At 43.2% G+C, this 26,178-nt stretch overlaps 1 protein-coding gene across 5 annotated transcripts in view; it reads left to right on the plus strand.

Moving 5' to 3' along the window:
- Window positions 1-11,306: 11,306 nt before the first annotated feature.
- The window catches only part of IDO2 (indoleamine 2,3-dioxygenase 2), a 62,689-nt gene continuing 47,817 nt past the window's right edge, over window positions 11,307-26,178 (plus strand). For 2 of the 5 annotated variants that reach the window (XM_002720799.5, XM_008273930.4), the window contains exon 1: window positions 11,307-11,533. In XM_002720799.5, the coding sequence (XP_002720845.2) occupies window positions 11,435-11,533 (99 nt within the window). In that variant the 5' untranslated portion in view covers window positions 11,307-11,434. Of the gene's footprint in view, window positions 11,534-16,273; window positions 16,406-16,951; window positions 17,101-26,178 lie in introns of all 5 variants that reach the window. The other 3 variants (XM_051832295.2, XM_008273931.4, XM_051832294.2) reach the window with 3 other exon arrangements.

Here is a 26,178-nt window from a genome sequence, read left to right on the forward strand (position 1 = left end):
AGAGGGGCAACCGGGACAGAATCCGGCACCCCGACTGAGACTAGAACCCGGTGTGCCAGTGCCACTAGGTGGAGGATTAGCCTATTGAGCCGCGGCGCCGGCCAGCATTTTTATATTTGTATTATATAATATTATTTTTAATATTATTTATATTTTTATCTTTACAACTTCCATTATCTTTGTATATTCAGTCATGGAGAAGAATGCATTAAAATAATTTTTGTGGTAAAAAGAAAAATCATCAAGAACACAAAACAACTAGAAAAATATTTCTTGTTCATGGGTTGAAAACATTAATATTGTTAAAATGTCCATATTACCTAAAGGAATCTACAAGTTCAACTGGATCCCTATCAAAATTCTAATCATATTATTCACAGAATTAGGAAAAATAATTCTAAAATTCATATGGGACCACAAAAGATGTGGCATAGCCAAAGCAATCCTGAGCAACAAAAATCAAGCTGAAGGCATCACACCTAATTTTAAAGCATACTACAAAGTTATGGTAATTAAAACAGCATGGGGGTGGGGGGGGTTGCCATGGTGAAGAGGGTTAAGCAGCTTAATGGTATGCCTGCCTCTCACATTAGAGTGCTGGTTCTAGTCTCAGCTACTCTGCTTCTATCCTGCTCTCTGCTAATGTGTCTGGGAAGCAGTGGGTGATGGCACCAGTCCTTGGGTTCCTGCCACCCGTGTGAGGACCTGATTTCAACCTGTCCCAGCCTGGCTGTGGCAGACATTTGGGGAGTGAACTAATGGATGGAAGATATACATCCTTCTCCCACTCTACCTTTCAAAAAAAATGTTAAGTAAATAAGCAAAACAGTATGGTACTGGCATAAAAACTGATACATAGGTAAGTGGAACATAACAGAGAGCCCAGAAATTTATACACACACACACACACACACACACACATATATATATATACATCCAACTTATTTTTTGACAAAAGTGTCAAGAATATACATTGGGAAATGATAATCTTTTCCACAGATGGTGCTGTCCAAAGTAGACACATGTATGTGGAAGAATGAAACTAAATCCCTACCCTTCAGCATATACAAATAGTAACACAAGATGAGTCAAATACCGAAATGTAAGACCAGAATTTATAAGATTGTTAGAAGAAAACAAAGGAAACCCTTACCCAAGACATGGGTGTAGACAATGATTTCTTATGAAGGACCCCAAAAGAACAAGCATCAAAAGTGAAACTAGACAAATGGGATTATATTAAACTTAGATGCTTCTGCTCAGCAAAGGAAACAAACAATAGACTGAAGAGATACCTGACAAAATAGGAGAAAATATTTGCAAGCTAATTATTTGACAAAGCATTACTACCTAGAATGTGTCAGCAAGCTAAAAAACTCAACAACAAAACAACCAATCCAGTAAGAAATGGGCAAAGGACCAGAGTAGACAGTTCTCAAAAGAAGAAATACAAATGGCCAACAAATACCCAAAAAAAATTCAGTGTCACTGGCCATCAGGGAAATTCAAATCAAAACCACAATGAAAAAAAAATCAGAAAGTAACAAAGAGTGGCAAAGATGTGGAGAAGGGAACTCATACACATTGTTGGCAGGAATGTAAATAAGTGCAGACACTGTAGAAAACAGTATGGAGATTTTTTAAAAAACTAGAGCAACCATATGACCCATCAATACCACTAGGAGGTAAATGTGTGTGTGTATATATATATATATATCTTTGATATAATTATTTCTTATCTTTTATATATATATATATATACATATCTTTTTGATATATATATAGTGGTATTATATATATACATAGTGGTATTATATATATATACATGGTGGTATTATATATATCAGAAAGATATGAATATATATATATCAAAAAGATAGGAAATAATTATATCAAAGAGATTTCTGCACAGCACTGTTCACAACAGCCAAGATACAGAATCAACCAAGGTTTCCATCATCAGATGAAAGGATTAAAACAAATGTGGTATACAAAAGCAAAGCTGGAGACATCACAATACCAGATTTCAAGATATACCACAGGGAAGTTATAATCAAACCAGCCTGGTACACGCAAAAAAAAAAATAGACATGTAGACTAATAGAACAGAATAAAAATTCCAGAAATCAATCCATGCATCTACAACCAACTATCTTTGACAAAGGAGCTAAAATCAATCCCTGGAGCAAGGACAGCCTCCTCAACAAATGGTGCTGGGGAAACTGGATTTCCACAGGCAGAAGTGTGAAACAAGACCCCCACCTTACACCTTACACAAAAATCCTCTCAAAATAGATCAAGGACTTAAATCTATGACCTGATACCATCAAATTACTAGAGAACATTGGGAAACTCTGCAAGACATTGGCATTGTCAAAAACTTCTTGGAAAAGAGCCCAGATGCACAGGCAATCAAAGCCAAATTTGACAACTGGGATTACGTCAAATTGAGAAGCTTCCACACTGCGAAAGAAGCACTCAGCAAAGTGAAGAGGCAACCAACAGAATGGGAGAAAATATTTGCAAACTACGAAATTGAGAAAGGATTGATATCCACAATCTATGAAGAGCTCAAGAAACTCAACAACTACAAATCAAAAAAATCCAGAAATGGGCAAAAGACTTTAACAGGTATTTTTCAAAAGAAGAAATCAAAAAGGCCAACAGACACATGAAAAAATGCTCAGGTCACTAGACATCAGGGAAATGCAAATCAAAACCACAATGAGGTTTCACCTCACCCTAGTTAGAATGGCTCTCATATAGAAATCAATAAATAATAAATGCTGGCAAGGATATGGGGAAAAAAGCACACTAATCCACTGTTCATGAAGATTCCTCAGAAATCTGAATAGAATATAGACACACCATATGACCCAGCAATTTCACTCCTAGGAATTTACTCAAACAAATGAAATCAGCATATGAAAGAGTTATTTTTATCTCCATGTTCATTGCATCTCAATCCACAATATTTAAGATATGGAATCAACCCAAATGTCCATAAACTGATGACCGGATAAAGATTATGATGCTCTGACACAGTAGATTAATCCTCCACCTACAGTGCTGGCATCCCATATGGCATCCCTAGTCCTGGCTGTTCCACTTTCCATCCAGCTCTCTGCTATGGCCTGGGAAAGTAGTGGAGGATGGCTCAAATCCTTGGGCCCCTGCACCCACATGGGAGACCTGGAAGAAGCTCCTGGCTCCTGGCTTTGAAGTGACACAGCTCTGACCGTTGGGACCATCTGGGGAGTGAATCAGTGGATGGAAGACCTTTCTCTCTCTCTCTCTCACTTTCTCTCTCTCTCTGCCTCTCTGTAATTCTGCCTTTCAAATAAAATAAATAAATCTTAAAAAAAAGAAGCCAGTATGGCAGCTTTCTATAAAATGTACTTTCATCAAATAACCACTGTCTTGTATACTTATCAAAAACTTACATCCATATAAAACCTGCATTTGAATGCTTATAGCAACTTTATGCATAATTGTCATTACTTGTAAGCAACCAAGATGTTGCTCAGTAGGTGACTGGACACAGAACCTGCAGTACATTTAACAATGGAATGTTACTACAGTGCTACCAAGCCAAGAAACACATGGAGGAACTTTAAAAGGCATGTTATTGAGTGGAAGAAGCTGGTCTGTAAAAGGCACACATTGGGTGATTCCCACTATAGAACTTTCTGGGACAGGCAACATTATAGAGAGAGTGAAAAGATCAGTAGTTGTCAGGAGTTAGGGAGGAGGAAGGCCTGAACAGGCAGAACACAGAGAGTTTCTAAGGCAGTGAAACTAGCTAGCATGACACTACAGAGGGAGATGCATGTCATCTTACATTTTTCAAAGCCTATACCAAGAGTGATCCCTCATATAAACTATGGACTTCAGGTGATAATGATGTGTAAAAGTAGACTTCATTGATCATAGCAAGGGAACCATTCTGGTGAGGGTTGTTGATGTTGCAAGAGACTGTGCATATGTGCATCCAAGGGGTACATGAAATTCTCTATGCTCTCTATGCTTTCTGCTCGCTTTTGTTATGTCCCCGAGACTGCTCTAAATGAAACTAATCTATTAGAAAGATAATTGTTTTATGACCTTAGATAATCCACTTAACCTCTCTAGCCTGTTTGGCATGTATGAAATCACCAGAGAGAAGCAGATCATTAATAAGATGTTTTGATTCATAATGCAATCACATATCTTATCGGAAATTGATAGGCAAAGTTAATCATAGTGAAAATTTTAAACAACTAAAAGTCAACCACTTTCAAAAGTAGAATGATTCCTTTCGATTCATAAGGACAATGATTTTGATGTAATAGCTATTTTTCTATGTTTATATATTTTAAAAATTTACAAAGTGTTTGAGGAAAGTACCCTTTGAAGAATGTATATCACATTGTCTTTAATTTTACGAGGATTTTCCAGAGCACTGCAGGCCCTTGGACTTGATCAAGCTGATGGAACCAGATCTTGCCCATCCATTTTTACTTGAAAAGCACTGTTTTAGGTCTTTACCCAGCCCAACTGAATAATTAAATTTTAAAGAATTCCCTCTTCATTTTGTTTTCATAGATTTTTAAAATTCATCACACATCACTTTTGCCTCACATAGGGATGGATGCTCCCTGTGTGTGTGTGATTGGCCCTGTTAATTTGTCATTGGATAGTCAATAATGTTTAATATGCCTGAAGCATTAAAGAACAAATAGGGTGATTGAGGTGGTTATAAATAAGACTGGATATGTTGGTGAAGCTAGACCATGATGAGCTGCAGGGCCTTGCAGTGAGAGAGTTTTGATTTATCTTGCAAACAAAGGGAAATATTTTAAGCAGAAAATGACTATCATATTTGAATATTATTCAAATGAATAGCTGTGAATTTTAAATGCATGAGTGATATTTAAATAATAAATATTTAAATAACTCGGGAGCGGCCGGTGCCTCGGCTCACTAGGCTAATCCTCCACCTTGCGGCGCCAGCACACCCGGTTCTAGTCCCAGTCAGGGCACCGGATTCGGTCCCGGTTGCCCCTCTTCCAGGCCAGCTCTCTGCTGTGGCCAGGGAGGGCAGTAGAGGATGACCCAAATACTTGGGCCCTGCACCCCATGGGAGACCAGGATAAGTACCTGGCTCCTGCCATTGGATCAGCACGGTGTGCCAGCCGCATCGTGCCGGCCGTGGCGGCCACTGGAGGGTGAACCAACAACAAAGGAAGACCTTTCTCTCTGTCTCTCTCTCTCACTGTCCACTCTGCCTGTCAAATAAATAAATAAATAACTTGGGAGCAGCTGGAGAGAAAAACGGCAGGGGACAGCTAATGTGGAGAGTAGTGACTAAACAGTACGATGAGGCAAGGGGCTATACAATAATCCAAGTGTGAAATGTAGGGAAAACACTAAAGATTACATTTGAATAGGAGAGGTAGGTTACAGGCTCACTAGTACATAAAATCCAACAGCAAATGCAGAAAGGCTTAAAATAATGGCAGTGGGTTGGAAACAAAGAGAAACAAGAGTGATATTAGGGGGCTGGCACTGTGGCCTAGTGGGCGAAGCCGCTGCCTGTGGTGCCAGCATCCCATATGGGCGCCGTTTCAGGTTCCTGCTGCTCCACTTCCCATCCAGCTCTCTGCTGTGGCCTGGGAAAGCAGTGGAGGATGGCCCAAGTCCTTGGGCCCCTGCACTCATGTGGGCTCCTGGCTTCAGATTGGCATAGCTTTGGCTATTGTGGCTAGTTGTGGAGTGGGCCAACAGATGGAAGACCTCTCTCTCCGCTTCTTCTTCTCTTTGTGTAACTCTGTCTTTCAAATAAATCTTAAAAAAAAAAAAGAGTGATATTAAGCCAATAAGACTTGCAAGATTGGATGTGGCTCTGATGGAGAAATGACTACTAAGTCTCCAACTCATCAGCTATGGTAACAGGGGTCCCACCACAGGAAGTCATCCAGGGTCATGCACAAAGAAGGGCCATATGTTACTTCACATTCTACTGTCAGCATCTTAAAGTTCTTAGTAATTTTTGATCAGAGGAATTACGATTTTACTCATGCTGAGTTCCTCAAATCACAGTGCTGATTCTGAGATATATCTTACCAAGATGGGGTGATAAGAGGAGAGTGAACTCTGTTCCTGTTTCCAGAGAATGACTGATAGGTTAATCTCAGAAGTGGCACCAGGCAGTGGGCTTTCGGCTGAAGGTCTTCAGATAGTGCTGAGAACTGAATGTCTTTGCTCTTGTCTTGATGAAAGACATGTAGGAACGTTTGATAAGCTAGGGTATCTCATGGAAAGCCTCTATGGAGCAGTCAAAGCTAACAGATGGGAGGATACATTGTCCTGGGGGTTGGGAAATGACCAGCTCATCAGCCTAGAGAAGATGACTGGTGTCCTTAAATGGACGAGGTCATGGAGAGAGAGGGAACAAAGTGAAGAAAGACAGAAGTCAAGGGCTGACCCATGAATAATAAATATAACCATAACCATAGTACTAAATATAATCATATGCCTGAATAATCAACTATAGCCAGAAAAATAGAGAGAATTATCAAAAGAAGGGAGTCATTCCTCTTATTGTTGGTTAGAAGCAATGATGTATTTAAAAACTTCTTTATTTTAGAGGCACAGAAAAAGAGAAAGAGAGAGAGACAGAGAGGCAGAGAGACAGAGAGAGACAGAGAGACAGAAAGAGACAGAGAGAGCGCTCCCAATTCACTGTTGTATTCCCAAATGCCCACAAGAGTCATGGATAACCATACTAAAGCCAGGACCAGGAATTCTAACCACTTGAGCCATTGCCTACTGTGCTCTCAGGGTGTAGCAATGGATTTAAAGTGAGACTGAGTTCCGGTCCTTACCATTTACAAAAAGTGACACCCCATGCTTTAGCTTAGGTTTTAGAGCTACAGCATCCTTAACTGAATTATGGGAATAATAATAGTACCAGACTTACAAGGCTGTGGTGAGAGTTAAATAAAAAGGTCTGTGGAAGATATTCACCACAGGACTTGACACAGGAGAGAAGTCAGTGGTTCTCAGATATTATTTATTTAATATTAGCCTTATTTCAAGTGCAATCCATCAAGGAGAAATAGATACAGAAAAGATCACAAAGGAAAAAAAAAAAAACATTTAAAAATGTAGTCAGCCATGCCAGGTACTGGAAGGGCTAATCAAGAAAGGGCTAGAAAGTCTCCATTGAACTTAGGAACAAAGAATTCATTCAGAAGCTGAACAAGAGCGTTCTCAATATACCAGTGCTGTTAGGAAGTGCTGCTTCTGATAATTGTGTTTTAGGACTTCGTTAATTTGAAAACTGAAACTCAGTATATCTGGTCTCACTATCGGGAAACGCCTAAACTATTCCCTAGCAGAAAACAATGGTGAACGTGTTTTCTTCCTTCCCATCTATTCCTTGGTTTCTTTCTGTAGCCCTGGTTTGTGCTGATAGTACTGTGATTTATGGAAAAGCTGGTTATGGAACCCAGGACTCTGAAACGCCCAGACCCTCTGTTAAGAGAGGAAATCTTGGGCTTGACAATATCTAACCAGCTTCCTCTCGGTAAACAACAAACATGCCGGGCACAGCTTCACTCAGGGTATGGCCCTGTGTTCCTTACTGCAGGAGAAGTTTCTGTGACCCACATTAAGGGGACAACAGAGACTAGTACAAAGTTACACTTGACATCAAGACCCCAATTCTAAACCTACGGGGTCCCCAGTGGGACAGTGAGGGGGCATTCATTCCACAAGACACTGGGTGCGGCCAAAGGAAATTGAAAGTTGGTTATGAGTTCTGTCTTCAAGGAGCACATGTCCTGTTGGGGAAAGCCATGTGGGTACCTGAGTAACAGTTACACCAGGTAGAATTTTTCAAGTGGTGAGAAGGAAAAGAGGTACAAGCTGGTTGTAGAATTTCGCAGCAAGACAGGACAATCTGAACAAGAGTTCATAGAAACATCAGCGTGTGGGATGTGCCTTGAAAGGTGCAGTGCAGACAGGAAGTCAGGAACTGATTTTGGAAAGAAGAGGCATTGTGTGTCGAGACAAAGTTAAACATGCTTTTTTCACAATCAGCAAGTAAACTTTGAGGCATGTGCAAGGTCTAGCTGGAAAATTTGAACTTTGTCTCTCTGGCAGTAAGGAGTTTCTGAAAGCTTTCACAGACCAATATTCACAGACCAATAAATAGCTAGGATTTGCATCTTGGGAGTGAGGAATATGCAGACTCAGGAATCTGGTGATGTTGATGAAGGTGAAGCACAGGTTAAAATCCACAAATGGGGCTGGCATTGTGATGCAGTGAGCTAAGCTGCTGCCTCTGATGCCAATGCCCCTGTGATTGTGCCAGTGTGAGGCCTGGCTGCTCTGCTTTGCATCTGGCTCCCTGCTAATGCACCTGGTAAAGCAGCGGAAGGTGGTTCAAGTTCTTGTGCATCTGCCATTCATGTAGGAGACCAGGATGGAGTTCCAGGCTCCTGGCTTTGGCCTGGACCAACCCCAGCCATTGCACAAACAGGTGGAAAGCCTCTCTCTCCTCTCTCCTCTCTCTCTCTCTCTCTCTCTCTTTCCCTTTCAAATAATTAATTAAATCTTTTTGAGAACAAGGAAACACATGACATTAGTAGGGTAGAGAAATGGTTATAATAACACAACATACATCTGCATGAGCAGGGCTGAAATAGAAAATGGAATCAGTAATTGAAACAGAAAAAATATAGTCAGAACAAAAGGAAAGAAAATCAGACATTGGTGACATTAAGAAAGGATTTCTAAAAAAAAAAGAAAAAATAATATTTAATGTTATAGTTGGGTGTTTCACTTCAAGTTTCTCATTCATTCACTCTATCACTTCTCTGGAATAAATTTTACTGTTTCCTAAAGATTTAGAAACAGCGACTCTGAATTTTTTTTCAAGATTTATTTTATTTATTTGAAAGGCAGAAATAAACAGAGAAGGGGAGAGAGAGAGAGAGAGAGGAGAGAGAGAGAGAGATCTACCATCTACTAGTTCACTCCCTAAATGGCCTCAATGGCCAGGGCTGGGTCAGGCAGAAATCAGGATACAGGAGCTTCTCACGTAGGTGCAGGGGTCTGAGCACTTGGGCCATCCCCTGTTGCTCTCCCAGGCACATTAGCTGGGAGCTGGATTGGAAGTGGAGCAGGAAGGACTCAAACTGGCACCCATGTGGGATGCCAGCACTATAGGCAGACACCCAACCCTCTATGTCACAGCACCAGCCCCGAGATTCTGAATTTTAAGCTGCTTGTTGACAGGCCACAGAGCTAATAGATCTAGACAAAGATTCACACCAAGCAGTCCTAAGGCAACAGTGGGGAGATCTGGACTGTAAGGATGTCAGCACACAGGAGGATAGCATTTGGAATGTCTTTCCGCTCCATAAATCTTGGGCTGCTCCGATGTTTTAATGAGTGTGTTGGACTGTATCTATAATGGCCCTTTCGTTTCTAATATTTTATGCTCTAGTGGTTTGCTAATAGACTGTAAGTTCTTGAGAGAGCACAGAAGGAATATATGAAAACCATGACTGGCATAAAAATATAACTGAGTCATATTTTTATGTGGGACAGAACAGAGGAACAAGAGGGTGCTTTAAAAGACAAACTCTGAGAAGTCGCGTTTGGAATGTGTGAGAACCCGACCGTTGCAATGGTTGGGTATTGGACTGGACAGTGCACGACTGAGAAGGGCTCCTGGGGTCTCCCTATGAAGCATAAAGCAGGTGAGGTGCTTTTGGCACACAATCCTCGAAACTGAAACCTCCCTGGTAACTGCTACATTGCGGCACTTCCTGTGTTAGCTGTTGCATTATGGTAGACAAAAGAAGGAAGAAGAGATGTGTACAGATAAGTCATTCTCTAGATAAATGTGTTTACAATCAGATGACCTAAGTTCAAGGTCCACTGGGCAGAATTTCCACAGTGTGGCTCTTAGACCTGGTGATCATTATTCAAGTGAGTTCAAATTGTGCTGTCTGGCACCTTGGACATCCAGCCTGGCAGAGTGAACAGAGCTAGGACTTGGACATAAAAATGCCTTAGCTCCAGTCCTCAGTCTACAAGTAACTGGTGGAGTGGTTCTGCATGGGGTTACTCACGGATGTATGCCTGAGTTTCCTGATTGCTAAAGTGAGGCTGGTAGTCATCTGCTTCCTATAGAACATCACACACCTTCATGGTAGCTTCTCAAAATTGTTTGATAAAAGTAGAGAAGCTTAAGAGTTCCCTTTGGGCTATTTTCACATTCATCGGCATCCACAATCTCAGTTGCTGGACTTAAAAACACACATCCTCTTTTAAATGATCAACTATTTCAAAAAATCAGTAAACGTTATTTCTTAAAACACACAAGAATAATAACAACCTTAAACTATATTGTTCAAGCTATCCACAACCCCATCTGTGGTCTGGCATGCCTTCACATACTCATTCCCTCCTTGCTCTCCATCAATCACGAAATAACTGTCTGAATGCAAATCCCTCCTTTTGCAGCACCTTGGCCTTATGTTTTTTAACTTTTATTTAATAAATATAAATTTCAAAAGTACAACTTCCCCAAAAAACCTCCCTCCCACCTGCAACCATCCCATCTCCCACTCCCTCTCCCATCCCATTCTTCATCAAGATTCATTTTCAATTATCTTTATGTACAGAAGATCAACTTAGTATATACTAAGTAAAGATTTCAACAGTTTGCACCCACACAGATGGAGTATTGTTTGAGTAGTAGTTTTACCATTAATTAGCATAGTACAACACATTAAGGACAGAGGTCCTACATGGGGAACAAGTCTACAATGACTCCCGTTGTTGATTTAACAATTGACACCCTTATTTATGACAACAGTGATCACCCGAGGCTCTTGTCATGAGCTGCCAAGGCTATGGAAGCCTCCTGAGTTCACAAACTCTGACATTATTTAGACAAGGCCATAGTCAAAGTGGAAGTTCTCTGCTCCCTTCTGAGAAGGGTACCTCCTTGCTTGATTTGATCTTATGTTTAAAACACATCCCAGGTCAGTGTCCTATGAGGGTTCAGATGCAGTCACCAATGGCAAAGGATTGGCTCATCTCCCCTTTTCCAAAGTGGATCAATCGTGTCTCTGGTTTCAAACTAATCTTCTCATATTTCACTTGTAAAAAGGAAAGAAGAATTTTTTTTAGTCGGTTTGTTTGCCTGTTAGTTTTCATCGCAGATTTTTCATTGTTTACTCAGCCTTGTCTCAGAGAAAGTCCATGCGAGCTGGAATTCAACCTCAGGGCAAGGTTCACCCCCTGTTGAGACACCACACAAACAGCTGCAACCAAAGCATGTGGTTTTGAGGCTCCCTGAGCCTGGGCCCCGATCCATTTGGAGAAGTCGCTTCTTTAGCGACAGCTTTAGTGCTGATCCTGCGAGGAAACCATGGAGCCCCAAAGACAGAGGGTGAAGACAACACTGCCATTGTCCTTAGGAAGGTACCACATTTCTGAAGACTGTGGCTTTCTTCTTCCAAACCCTCTGGTAAGGAGAGAGGCTGGGGGCCAGGTCATGGTTGGCTTCTTGAGATGCCATTTGGTTTGTTGTTTGGTTTCAATTCTATGTTATTTACAGAGATGTGATACAAATACCAAGTCATTAACCCCAGAAAGATGTTAGAAGTAACATACAGTGTTGGCAGTCAACAAATGAGAAGCAACAGCTATAGCAGAGGAGCATTCAAAGGGAATGTTTTGATCAAATTTCTTTGACATATTGTCAGCCAGACCTGGAAGATTATAAGAAAACCTGCAGTGATAAAGAAAAAGATTCTGAACTTTGATAGAGATGAAAAAACAAACAGAGCCTCAGCAAAAGTAGCATGGTTCCTTCAAAGGATATTCTATGTGGAAGATGGAGTTTCTACATGACATTGTCGATCCTTGCAATGGGCACATGTTTGTAATATAAATCCCTCTAGGGAGCTTACTCCTCCATCAGTCGAGGTCAGCACTCCTAACGTTTTGACCTGCTGCTAGGAAAAGAAAAAGAGACTATGAAGGAATATTGCGTGTTTTAAGGCTAGTCATGGAGATTAGACTGTCTCAGCAGTTTCTGAAAAGAGGTTGGAGACTTTGAGAACCAACAATACCTATTTTTAAATCTACTTGGGCTCAGTCTGTAATGCAGTTCTCAGCTAGTCCTTAGCAACACTTTTTCTCACTACATGTAGTCTCAGGCCTCCAACACTGACATTATTAGAGACAATACAAGGCATCTAGTTCTTCACGATGTTACTTTTTTTTACATCTGGGCTGGCTGAAGTCCAGAGGAAGTGACTAGCTCCAAGACATAACAGTGACAAAAGCAGAACTAAGAGTGAGAGCCCTGAGCATCTTTTTTGTATTACATCGTAAATGAGGACCAAGATCACTCAGTGTGAAAAAATCAGGGATCTGAAGTTGCTGTATTTGTAGTGACTTCTTAGAACCTCTAGCTTCCTTGCCCACTTACCTGTGACTAAAGAATGACCTGGAAATCAATAAGCTTTCATTGAATATCTGTTCTGATGGTTGCTTACTTCAGAGGGTACCAGGAGGAATATAAATGAAGATAAGAACTACTCACTGCTCTCAAATATTTCTCCTAGAGAGCTATTAGTGCTGAGACCAAGTCACAGCTCAGCAAGTAACTTGAGCATTAGAAGTAGTGGCCACTGGGTGTTGTTCAGAAACGGGCTGTAGTCCAGACAATGAGCCATGTTCTCTGAGATGCAGCATGTGTTGTGCTAAACTAGGAAAGTCTTGGGCACATCAGGATGAGCCCATGCCTAATTTGCACTTTCTAGCTCCTGTGACCTTGAGTAAGTTCCAAGCATTGCCAGGTCCTTAGCTTTTGCATTTGTTGGACGGAGATTTGGTGCCAGTCCCATGAGATTGCTATGGAACTTGAATGCGAAAGCACTTTGAAAAAGCCAACAGAAGTAGGAGCTTGTGCTCCTGTCCCTCAGCCCAGCCCTTATTAAAGTCTCCCTTCTGTGTCTCGGGAGAATTCCTATCCTCCCTACTGCCCAAGAAAGAAAGGGCCTATTGGTCAGCATGTTCTTGCTGCTCTGAGATACGCGGGCTGAGCTCAGGAGAAGCAGCGTTGCAAAGCAGGTTAACCTTGGGTGGTACCACAGCGGCAGAGTTCCCTTCTTTGTTGTTCTCTTGCATCATTATGGGAAGCCCAAAGAGAAAGGCAACCTGCCTCCCTTATAGGATTTTGTGACCTTCGGGGCCAGAAATCTGTGCTGTGGTTTGGCTGGTAGAGACCCCTTAGAAGACATTTTCATTCCTGAGCTTATGGAAAACAAAACAAAAAACAAACAAACAAAAAACAAAAAACAAACTTCCCAGGCAAACTGGTCTTGTTCTTTCATAGTCATAATGTGAGACGTCTCCAAATGTCATTTTCTGTTTTGTTTTGTTTTGTTTTTTTTCCTCTGTGGAGTGAAGATTTTAAACCTCTCTTTTCTGGGAAGCCACAGGGGAAGTATGCTGTCACTAGTATGCACCACACTCAGGAAAGACTTAGTTACTACATCAGCAGATGTCAGCACAGCCACCCATCAAGCAAACTAGGGAAAGAGCCGGAGGCGGCTCCAGGGCTCAGCCAGGTTTGGCTTGGCTTTATTTCCAGGGACAAGTGCTGGGAGGGCTGCTCCTTCAAGCTAATGAAGAAGAAAACGTGCTGGCTTTGGGGTAGGAGACTGAATGGATTTCAGATGAATCATTTCCACATTTCAATGTTTCAGTGTGCAAAATGCTTGCCTCAGATTCCCATACGTACAAATGTATCACAAGAATCCTTTGCTGGATCACGCGTCCTGTGCGTGTGTGTGTGTGTGTGCGTGTGTGTGTGTGTGTGTGTGTGTGAAGGGACATACTGTCTCTTTAGACATAAAGAACACAAGGAAATTATTTTGGCAAGAAAGGAGCAAGCAAGTTAGATTAGAACAGGAGATCTCCATGCCAGGCTCTGGAAATTGAATCTGACACATTTGGTAAATGAAGTAATGCAACTGGCATTTAAATGGTTTCCTCACAGGGTGATTTGGAGCATAGTAGGGACTTCTGAGAAAGCTGATGCCGGAGCCCACGCAGGTAACTCAGAAGTTCTAGCCTAACTCGCATCGCTACTGCAGAGCAGGGCAGGGGCTAGCAACAAGGCACAGGTGAGCCACGAGTGGCTACACTCTGGAGTCCAGCTGTGCAAATAGAGGTGCCCTGAGCAGGGATTGGAAGGACTTTAAATGCAGATGTAAAGGAAAACACATTTTTTACGTACCATCAGGGCCAAGGAAAGAGCAGGTTGAGATAAAATGGTCATAGGGATGTTGGGAACTGTATTCTTTCTGCAATCCAACAATCACTCAGGAAAAACACTTCTTTGGGTGTACTCCTCCAGACCTAGACAAAGCATTAGATGGAAGTGGAGGGCTCCAGCTGGTAAGAAAGAAAAATAAAAAATCCATTGTTGTGGCAGGTGATGGCTTCCAGACCTCAGGGATGGTGGGAAGAGTTCAGTCACTTCCCTGGCCTCTGTGAGACTAGGACCGGAATAGAGAAAAAGATGCCAGAATTTGTAAGAGGTCCAGGTCGTTCAATTTGTGCTTAGAAGTGGAGAATGTAGGGCATGAAAAACAGACTTTGTTGCCAGTATTAAGGAAAAACCAAGAAAGGCGGGCAAAGAGGAAATGGACAGACAGGGATAAGGAAGCTGGCATTTTGAACAATGGAGCAAACTAAAAGTTGTCTCAAGTAGACCATCTGAACTGTAAAGACACTTAAGAGAGGCGGGGAAGAGGCGAGCTACCATGGGGTGAAAACACCAGGCACAGGAAAATATCTCACAGATACTGTCAGTGAACCCGAGACTCAGACGAGTCTGTGAGGGTACTTCAAAAAGTTTGCCAAAAATGGAATTAACTCTATGCAAAAAAAAAAAAAAATCCATGCATACAAAAGGATGTCAAAAACTCATGAGAATGCATATTATGAAAAACCATGCATGGATTTCAATTTTCTTTTGTATCAAAGTCAACTTAACTTTTAATTTTTCCCCACAAACTGTTTGAAGTATTGTGGTGCTAATCCCCCTGAGAAGCCATAATAAATTACCATAAGTTCAATTAGCTAAAAGAACACGAATTAATTCTCTTAGTGCTCTGGAGATCAAAAGTCTGAAATCAGTGTTTTCAAAGGTCTGCACTGCTCCCAAAGGTTATAGGGGAGAATCTTTCCCTACCTCTTCCATCTCTTTTCTTTTTTAAGATTTGTTTATTTGGTTGGTTACTTAAAAGGCAGAATGACAGAGAGAAAGGGAGTGACAGAGAGATGGTCCATCTGCAGGTTCACGCCCCAGATGTCTGCCCACAGCCAGGTCTGGGCCAGGCTGAAGCCAGGAGCCAGGGTCTCCATTCAGGTCTCCCACGTGGGTGGCGGAGGCTCAGACACCTGGGCCATCATCTATCTGCTGCCTTCTCAAGTGCATCAGCAGGAAGCTGATGGACAGTAGAGTGTCAGGGGCTCCAACCAGCGCTCTGCTATAGGATGCCCTCATTGCAAACGAGGGCTTAACCTGCTGAGCCACCATACCAGCCCCATGCTCCTTCCATCTTCTGGGGGATCCAGGAGTTTGCGGGCACTGGCAGCATCACTCCACTGTCTGCCTGCATCTTCACATGGCCTTGTCTGTGGCTATGTCTCTCCTCCCTCTGTCTGTGTCCTCTTTTATAAGGATACCTGTCGCTGGATTTTAGACCCACGATGTTTTGTCAGCAAAACTCTTTTTCCAAATGAGGTCACATTCAGTTTCCAAGTTGACATGTCTTTTTTTTTGTTGGTGGTGGTGGAGGAACAAGGATGGAGGGAGCGTCAAGGCAGTGTGCAGAAAAGAGAGAGTCAGAGGGATGGAGGGACCTCAGCAACTATAGCTAAAGTGTTGTCTTGCCATGACATTTCCCAGCCTGACCTCACAGGCATGAGACGTAAAAAGACAATGGAAAGTGAGAATGTAAAATACAAAATGGTCAGGAAAACTATACACAGAGACAGTTGCACAATTGCCTTGGTTAGTGCTATTATTTCAAGGATTATTCTTGCGGTTATGTTTCTGCATAAAATGAATTAGATGCCTTCCATCATCTTCTGTGCTCTGGGACAGATTATAGACCAGGTAAGAAACTCATCATATGCACTAGAGGTATTTTTTTAAAAATGTGTTTATTTATTTATTTGAAAGGCAGAGTAACAGAGAGGGAGAGATGGAGAGATCTTCCATCTGCTGGTTCACTCCCCAAGTTGGCTGCAACCACCATAGCTGTGCCGATCTGAAGCCAGGAGCCAGGCGCTTCTCCCAAGTCTTCCCATGCAGGTACAGGGGCCCAAAGACTTGGACCATCTTCTACTGATTTCCCACGGCCATAGCAGAGAGCTGGATCAGAAGTGGAGCAGCTGGGTCTCGAACTGGTGCCCATATGGGATGCTGGTGCTTCAGGCCAGGGCATTAACCTGTTGCACCACAGTGCCAGCCCCACAAACCATTCATTTGATAATGAATGGGTCCAAACCTGTTTACCTTGCCTCAAGCTTTTATTTATTTATTTTTACTTTTCTACACCAGTTTTAGTTAAAACACATATGAGTCTTCCTGTAATGGCAAATAATTAAATAACGCGAAACACAAATCAGTGACTAACACAAGGGCTTTAAATATGACACAAATTTTGCTTTTAAAAAAAGAAAGAGGTAATATACAAAAAAAGGATGTGGAATCTATAAGTTGATTCCAAAAATGAAATGAGTAGAAAATCTGTGGTGAAACCGGACCATTCCAGCCCTGTGTTGGAGAAGGGCTGTCACACAGCGTTCGGTTAGCTGAGGATGGATTGGTAGAGGTGTGTCTATACATAAATTCCAGGTCCCTTTTGCTTGTGCAGAATCATCCAGCTCTTCCCAAGACTGAATGTGAGTGCTGTGGTGTCTTCCTTTTCCACATTCCCAAGAAGCCTCCATGAAGTTCAACCCTCAGTGAGCCGCTCATAGAGCCCTTAGGAGCCAACAGGACAGGTGGGTCAGATTTCCTTCTGAGAAACGAAACCGGCCACCGACAGCAAGAAAAGCAAAATGCACAAGTCCTTCTGCTCCTGCTTCTGATTACGTACAAGACGTCTCCTTTCCAGGCTAGTGTCCCTCTCACATGCGGTTCCTTCCCAAGTCTAAACCTCATCAAGTAAAGAAAATTCAATCCAGAAACAAAGGAAGCTGGAAGGTATCCAACACACCTTCCAAGCATCTCAGTATCCCTAGTGCAGCACAGGTCAACAGCTCAGTGCACCACACGGTCTATAATAGAGAAGTGACCAGCAGTTTGAGGAAGTTTATTTCTTTTTTCTTGTCTCAGCTGGTTAAAGGGCACCAAGTAAACATTGGGCAAGAAGACTTTGCTGGGAAAGTTAGAAATAAAACGTTCACCCGTTTTGGTTCCTGTGACCATTCAGTGCCAGTAAGAAGCAAGTACTAAAGAGAGGGGACAGCGTCAACACTAAGAAATAGTTCCTCTCACATGTCACTGCCTCTTGCAAAAACTCCAGGGCATCCCAGACACAGAAAATTAGTTTCAGGGGATCCCCCAAGGCTCTGTAAAGCCTTAGAAGATCACCCTTCCTTCACTATTTTTGTAACCAGAAGTTTTATTTAACCTAACCAAGGGCTAATCTGAGAGTTTACTGTTTCTCGAAGATACAGTTTAAAATATCTTTTCTCCTTTAAATTGTGTGCTATGAAGATTTTTCCAAAATCGGGCAAAAGGAGAGCTGCACACCCTTTCACTCTGAAAAATCTCACTGTAGGATGATCTAATCATCGAGAGCTGCCCATCTGCTTCCTGTACTGCTTACCATGATTCAGGCCAAAGATGTAAAGTTACAAGTGAATGTGTTGATTTTTGTACAGAAGAGCTGCAAACAATTTCTGTCGAGTAGGGAAATATAACTCCAGTACTTAACCATCTTCCTGACCTAAAGGATACTAACTGGTTCTGTTTTTAACTTAGTTGTTGCGTTTCAACATTCTTTCGCAAACCTCTGTGCAGGTTGTTTTTCAAATGCTCTTGAGAGTAACTACCTCCTGCGAATTTCAACACTAATGATCTACTTGTATGAAAATGTACTTTGTTATGGATGCCTTAGGAGAAAACAAAACGGGGCACTTGTTTTCAGAAAGAGAGGAACCCGGAAGATTTTATTATTATTTCTGTCCAATCTCCTCTGTGGGTTCTGACTTTTTTTTTTTTAATAAAGTGAACACTAAAGCTCTTGAAAATTCCTGACTCTTGCAACAGACACCCTCCCTGTCCTGGCATTCTCTCGTGTTTACTCTGAGCAGGAGTTGGAATCTACCCTGAACTTTGAGGCAGAGGAGGTCAGGCCTGGCCACTAACCAGACCATGTAATCTGAGAAAATAATTCCACCTTGCTGAGCTCTCACTCCCTCTATTTCAACATGGAAATCATGAGATAATAGGAAGACAGTTTTACAATGTTACAGAAAAACAAGGCAATTAAAAGATAAGCTAATTTGGCTGCAAAACATATTTGAAATCCATGAACAATTTTTCATAGTGCACGTTTTCCATGAACTTTTTGAAGAACATTGATATGCATGAATTTCCATTTTTTTTTTTTTTGCAGCAAAATAAACTTCTTTTACTTCCATGGCCATGAAATTTTTAAAGTACTCTCCTGTGTCCTAACTCATACACACAGCAAAGGAACATGGATTCAAGATGTAAGCAGCAAAAGTAAAACAGAAAGTGAGGTTGGGTGTGGGGAGCAACTGAGACTAGACTGTTACTGGAATTAAGACTTATTCTATGCATCTGCTCTCCCACAATATGGCGCTGGGGAAGAGTAAACTTCTACGCAGCTGCCTCGCCAATTTGGCTGACGAGTGGCAGGAGCTGATCCTGCTCCTGATTGGAGGAGAGCAGCGTATTCGGCATGTGGGTAGCAGAGTTGGGATTGGTGGAAGAGGACTATAAAGGAGGAGAGAGACAACATGCACCAGGAACATCTATCTGAAGGAACACCTGTGCAGCCCCCGAGAGAGCCGGCCGGCGGTGTGCTGCTCCCCCGCGGAAGCGGGGATAGCGGCGGGGGGTGCCACCCTTCCACGGAGGTGGAGGGGTCGGCAGCTAACCTGGGACGGCGTGGTTCCTCCACGAGTGAGGGACCGGCAGCTAACCCGGGAAGAGCCGAGCAGACAAAAGAACAGCACAGGGTTTGGTGTCGTTCCTCCGCGAATGGGGGAGCGACAGTTGAGAAGGGAAAAACTTTCTGAGTGGGACTTAAAATTCAAGAGCATGCATGAAAGACAGATTCATTTTACTACTCTGTTATGAATGACTATTACACACACACACATACACACACACACACAATGGCCAAAGCATAGGACAAGATTCTGAAGCTCAGTAACAGAGAGCTATAGATGTGAAGAATGAAATAACAGCACAGTGGGAACTAAATGTCTCTAAGACCACATAGCAACCCTCAAGGCTTCGCACTACAAGATGGGAGTAAGAACTTGAACTCTTATTTTCTACTTGATAAACTCCCTGTTTTTAGCATGTTCTGGCACAGACATTGACTGCATTTTTTTAAATCATCGTTTCTGAGAAAGTGTATTTCTGGGAGGATAACTGCAAAATGTTCACTAAATATTAGAATGACAAATGAGTAAAATAACTGAATTTTCCTGCAAAGAATGAAATGCACATCATATCTTGACAACATCACAAATCAAAAAAGATGCTGTCGTGGCCGGCGCCGCGGCTCACTAGGCTAATCCTCCGCCTTGCGGCGCCGGCACACCGGTTCTAGTCCTGGTTGGGGCGCTGGATTCTGTCCCGGTTGCCCCTCTTCCAGGCCAGCTCTCTGCTGTGGCCCAGGAGTGCAGTGGAGGATGGCCCAAGTGCTTGGGCCCTGCACCCGCATGGGAGACCAGGAGAAGCACCTGGCTCCTGCCTTCGGATCGGCGCAGCGCACCAGCCATAGTGGCTATTTGGGGGGTGAACCAAGGGAAGGAAGACCTTTCTCTGTCTCTCTCTCTCACTGTCTAACTCTGCCTGTCAAAAAAAGAAAAAAAAAAAAAAAGATGCTGTCGGAAGAACGGATGAACTGCCACTCCAATTGTGTGTCAGGCTACCAATGTGGTTAGAAATTGATGCAGTGTTTCTGTAAGGGACTCAGAAGTGGCTTCCAACTTTTGAAATCTGTAACCCAGGAATCACCTTCAGAAGTTTGTGTTAAGGAAATTATCAGAAAATAGCTCAAATAGTTGTATAAGAATGACTGTTTCAGGTTTGATAACAGTGAAAAAGATAAGCAATTACTAATAGGCACAACTGAAATACCGGGCAGGTTTTTTTTTTAAAGGTTTATTTATTTGAAAGTCAGAGTTACACAGAGAGAGGAGAGGCAGAGAGAGAGAGGTCTTCCATCCGATGGCTCACTCCCCAGTTGGCCACAACAGTCCGAGCTGCGCTGATCTGAAGCCAGGAGCCAGGAGCTTTTTCCGGGTCTCCCATGTGGGTGCAGGGGCCCAAGCACTCGGGCCATCTTCTACTGCTGTCCCAGGCCATAGCAGAGAACTGGATCAGAAGTGGAGCAGCCGGGACTTGAACTGGCACCCATTTAAGATGCTGGCACTGCAGGCAGTGGCTTTACCGACTACACTACAGCGCCAGCCCCTACCATGCAGGTTTTACAACAGATGTGATAGCTGGGTGAAAAATACCCAAAGGAATGTTGTGCAGTGAAAAACTCATCACTTGATCCTGTCTCCTACACTGCAACTTAAAGATCTTAAACAATCTGGCAGCAAACAGTAATTTACACCATTCAGTATTTCCCTCAGTCCCAGGAGGAAGGACAAGGGCAGCATGCATCTTACACACATCTTGAGCAATCTTTACAATTCTTTCTCCCCTGCTTGATGTCTTGCAAGGTTTGTCTCCACATCACTGGTGTTCACCTTTTGGGTGTGAAAGAACCCAGTGGGAGGCCTGAGAAAATACAGACTGCTGGACTCCACCTTGGAGTTTTGGGTGCAGTAGATCTGAGGTGTGGCCCAAGAGTGCGCATTTCTAACAAGTTTTCAAGAGAGGCTGCTGCTGCTGACTGGGCCCCCCACTTTAGGAGCCCAGAGGGACTCAACACGCATGATTGTCTTGCTCTGGGTGATGAAGTTCCAACACTAGCACATCTTTGAAAAGGAAGGGTATGGGGGTTGGCGCTGTGGTGTAGTGGATAAAGCCACTGCCTGCCACACCAGCACTCCATATGGGCACAGGTTCAAGTCCCCACTGCTCCACTTCCAATGCAACTTCCTGCTAATGATCTGGGAAAGCAGCAGATGATGGCCCAAGTCCTTGGGCCCCTGTGTGTACATGGGAGACCTGGAGGAAGCTCCTGGCTCCTGGCTTCAGCCTGGCTCAGTCCTGACCATTGTGGCCATTTGGGGAGTGAACCAGCAGATGGAATAGGTCTCTCTCTCTGCCTCTGTCCTTGCCCCTGCCCCTCCTTCTTCTAGCTCTGACTTTCAAATTAATAAATCTTTAAAAAAAAAAAAAAGAAGGAAGGAAATAAAAAGAAGGGGCTGGAATTAAGGAGGAAGAGAGGCTGGCGTTGTGGGGCAGGAGCTGAGCCACTGCCCGTGACACCCACATCCTGTGAGTGAGTGCCTCTGGGAGCCTGGCTGATCCACATCTGACCCAGCTCCCTGTTAAGGGAAAGCATCAGAAGATGCACAGAGTGCTAGGGCCCCTGCCACCCATGTGGGACACCCTCTCCTCAGCCTGGCGCAGCCCCCGGCCACTGCAGCCATTTGGAGAGTGCAGCAGATGGAAGATCTCTCCATGCCACTCTGCCTTTCAAATAACTTTTTTTTTTAAATGAAAAAAGAGAAACTTTCCTCTGAAGATCTAACGGAATAGAAAAGGTGGATATTAAATAACAGAGTGAAGCCTAAATGGAGGCACGGTGGAATATTTCAGAATTTCCCTGCTAGGCAGGAGGCAGAACCCCTGGGGGTTTCCATGGACTTTCAGAAGGTGATTCCCTGTCCAGCATGAAAGTATGGGGCTGGTCATTTCAGCCAAGCTTCTTTGCTTGAAGCCCACTTTAAAGGGCCCTTCTGGACACCGTGAGCCTGCATCCTTGGTTTTCTTGCAGAATTAATTTTAAGTATTCTATTCCATCATTTCTGCAACTGCCTTCAATTTCTGCTCATCGCACAGAAGCACCACACAGAGCAGAAGCAAGCTGCCAGTTCGTGGTCAGCGTGCCATAAATCTCTCCGGTACCCTCTTGGGGCATTCTCTCTCTGTTTCCATTCCATAACTTCCCACACTGGTATCACTTTAGTCCTCGCTTCTTTCTGTTCTGCATCTACAGGTGAAATTCATGGGAGAAAATGACACCATCGTGTTGCTACACTTGTTTCTCCCTGCATCCCCAACCCCCCCCCAGAAGCTGAGGGGCTGCATGATGCACACACGGGGACACCGTGACGACATTTCTTTCCAATGAACACTCACATCTGTCATGAAAATAAAGACATCATATTCTGTGTGATTTGAAAGTGACAGGTGCCCTGTTGGACCTGAACTGATGGAGGGTCAAAGACAGAAAGGGGGAGAGTAAATGAAACCCCTGCTTTTCAGCGGGTGCAGCTAGGATTGGATGCAGCCCTGCAGTGGACCCGTGAAGAGCCTGAGTCCAAGTTTCTCTGAGATTGTGAGATTGAGAGGCCCTGCAGCAATTCAGTGTCACCTGCAGGAATTATATGTCAGTTACGCATCACTGCAGATCTTCTCCTTCTACAATTGCGGGCTCTTCCTCTCCTCCCTTCCTCTTCCATGACCTCTGCCTCTGACCACGCACCCTCTGCTGTGTGCTCAGTCTCTCCCTCTTGCCCTATCAGGTTGTAAACTGCCCCCAGGGTTCACACTCTTAAAAGGAGGTCACCCTCAAACACAACTCCCTCCTGTCCTCTTTGTTAGTGTCACTCCTAAAAATGTAATCTCTATTTTCTTACTTTCTCAGTCAAATTTGAATCCTGCTTCATTCCTAGGTCATGAGTGCAAAGAAATGAACACATATTGGCAACTTCCTAATTTCTGTCTCTTTGGTCTTCTAATGCAATCTTATTTACGCTTTCCAGTGATGCAACTGACCTCTGACAACTCTCAGCTTCCGTGGAGCCCTCTCATGACTTCCACAGAATCATTCTAGTACAGCTCAAGCAACTTTTATAACCATCATTTTTCCTGGATCAGTGGATTCAGTTCCCCTACATGCCTAGTGAACATCCCTCTGTGTGTTAATCTAAGCTTTCTTCCCATTTCACTTTGCACATTCTTCTGAATGATGGCATATACACTCTGATTTTGACCACAATGCGGGGTTTTTACTTAAGTTCCACTTCCCCGTTGTGTATTTTTTTTTTTTTTTGCTGGTTGAAAGGCAGAGTGACAAAGAATGAAAGACAGAGAAAGAAAGAGATTTTCCATCAGCTGTTTTACTCCCCAAAAGGCCACTTTAGCAGGGGCTGGGCCAGGCCAAAGCCAGGAACTCTGAAGTCCATCCAGGTCTCCCATGCAGGTGCAATGGACCAAACATTTGCATCGTCTTCTGCTGTTTTCCCAGGCGCATTAGCAAGGATCTGGATCGGAAGAAGAGCAACCCGGGATTCAAATCGCTACTTGGATATGAGATCAAAGTGTCACAAGTGATGACTTCACCATACACTGATCCCAATTGTGTATTTCTAATGGGACTTTTCTCCTGAATTTCAAACTGCACGTTCAAATGCTCAGTGGATAGATTTAGTTTCACAGACATTTTAAGCCCAATATATTTTTAAATAAATTCACTATTTTTCTAAAGTCCACTCTCGACCTGCACCTGAATTTCTGTTTTAATCTGGGTTCCCACCCACTCATTGAATCACCTAATTCATGAACATAGAAAGCATTTCACCTGTGATTATTAACTCAAAGACATGACAATCAGTCACACAGGTTGTACACTGAGAAAAGACAACAGACAGGGATTGGCAAGTGCTTTCTGATGGGCTGAATAGTAAGGTTGTGAAGGTTTGCCTTTCATTCAGGTTCTCGTGCGTCTTCCCAATCTACTGCTGCCATGGAAAAGCCGCCACAGGCAATATGGAAATAAATGAGAGTGACTGACTGAGACCCAGAAGAAAACAAAAACAAACAAGCAAACAAAACATATTCGCTCAAACAGACGGAGCGTGCTACCTCCCAGGTTAGAGTTAGGGTCACCGAAATCCAGGTTAAGTTCTAATTGGCTAAACCATGGGCCCAAGGTGGGCACAAAAGTGGTACTGCCCTTGTGCGAGACCTGGAAGAAGCTCCTGGCTCCTGGCTTCAGATTGGTATAGCTCCAGCTGTTGTGGTCATCTGGGGAGTGAACCAGGGGATGGAAGATCTCTTTCTCTCTCTGTCTGTCTCTACCTCTCTGTGTAACTCTGTCTTTCAAATAAATAAAAAAAAAATCTTAAAAAAAATGTGATGCTGTTTGGCCTGGAAATCTTTCTCTAGGCCCTGTCTCCAAGTTCCATCAACATTACCAGTTCCATTTTATTTTCCAAACGTATCTTGATAACATGCTTTCTCCTTTCCACATTCACAGCCATTATCTTTGTTTATTCCTTCAACAGCATTTCAAAGGCTTCTTTCCCCTTTTCTCTTTCTATCCTAAATCCCTACAAGCTTCTCTTTCTAAAATCCTCAACAAACCATGTCACCAAGTTTTGTGAAAGGAAAACCCTCATGTCTTCTACAGAAAGCACTCTGCAGAACGTTCTAGATTTATCTTGCACTATCCCTTCTCTGGAGATTTGGGCTTTAGCAACAATGAGTCATTCAGTCTGGAGAGACACACACTGCTGTCCTCTCCGCCATTCCTCTCTAACCTTTTCCAGTTTCCATCTGAACTCGTCATCTCCACACACCAAGTTTGGTTTCGATGTCATAGTTCTGTAAGTCGTTCCCCACACAGCTGACAAAATCACCAAGGCACTTCCTCTTTCCTGACAAGTTCTTGAGATTGCACACACTAAGATTGCAGCAGTCAAACATATGAGGCCCTACCAGGATACCTCTGATTGCGTTCACTTCTTCCTTACTACACACACCATTTGCTTCTTAAAGACAAGGAGTGTGTAGGCAGAATTCCAGTAAAACGAATCCACATTAATAAGCCTGAGAGAGACCAGTGTTGTGGCACAGCGGGTTAAGCTGCCGTTTGTAACAGCCACATCCCATACCGAATGCTGGTTGGAGTCCCAGCTGCTCTGCTTCTGATCCAGCTCCCTGTTAATTTCCTGGGAAAGCAGGAGACGATGGCCCAAGATACCCAGATGGAGTTCCAAGCTTCTGGCTTCTGCCTGGCCCCAGCCTGGCTGCTATAACCATGTGCAGAGTTAATCAATGAATAGATGAAAGATAACGCTCTTTCTCTTCCTATCTGTCACTCTGCATTTCAAATAAATAACTAAATCTTTTAAAAAGTAAAGGTTTTTTTTTTTTAAACATTTATCTATGTACTTCAAAGTCAAGAGTTATAGAGAGAGAGAGGGAGATGGAGGGGGAGGCCTTGCATTTGCTGGTGCACTCCCCAGATGCCTGCAACAGCCAGCACTGGGCCCGGCGAGGGCCAGGATCCAGGAGCTTCATCAGGATCGGAAAGAAGGAAGGAAGGAAGGAAGGAAGGAAGGAAGAGAGAGAGAGAGAGAGAGAGAGAGAGAGAGAGAGAGAGAAAGAAAGAAAGAAAGAAAAGAAAAGTTAGAAAAGAAAGAAAAGAAGTGCGTATCTGTCATTTGTGTACCTGCGGCGTCTGGTCCAGGTGCAGGCAATGTTTCTTGAACTGAACTGAACTGAACTGACTTGAATTCTCCTTAAGACTAAAACTAGGGGACCAGTGTTGTGGCGTAACAGGCTAAGCTGCCACCTACCATAATCCTATATGGGCGCTGGTTGGAGTCCTGGCTGCTTCACTAACTGACCCAGCTCTCTGCTAATGTACTTGGGAAAGCAATGGCAGAAGGTCTAAGTCC

This window comes from Oryctolagus cuniculus, chromosome 2, assembly GCF_964237555.1.
Source record: "Oryctolagus cuniculus chromosome 2, mOryCun1.1, whole genome shotgun sequence".
Taxonomy (NCBI): domain Eukaryota; kingdom Metazoa; phylum Chordata; class Mammalia; order Lagomorpha; family Leporidae; genus Oryctolagus; species Oryctolagus cuniculus.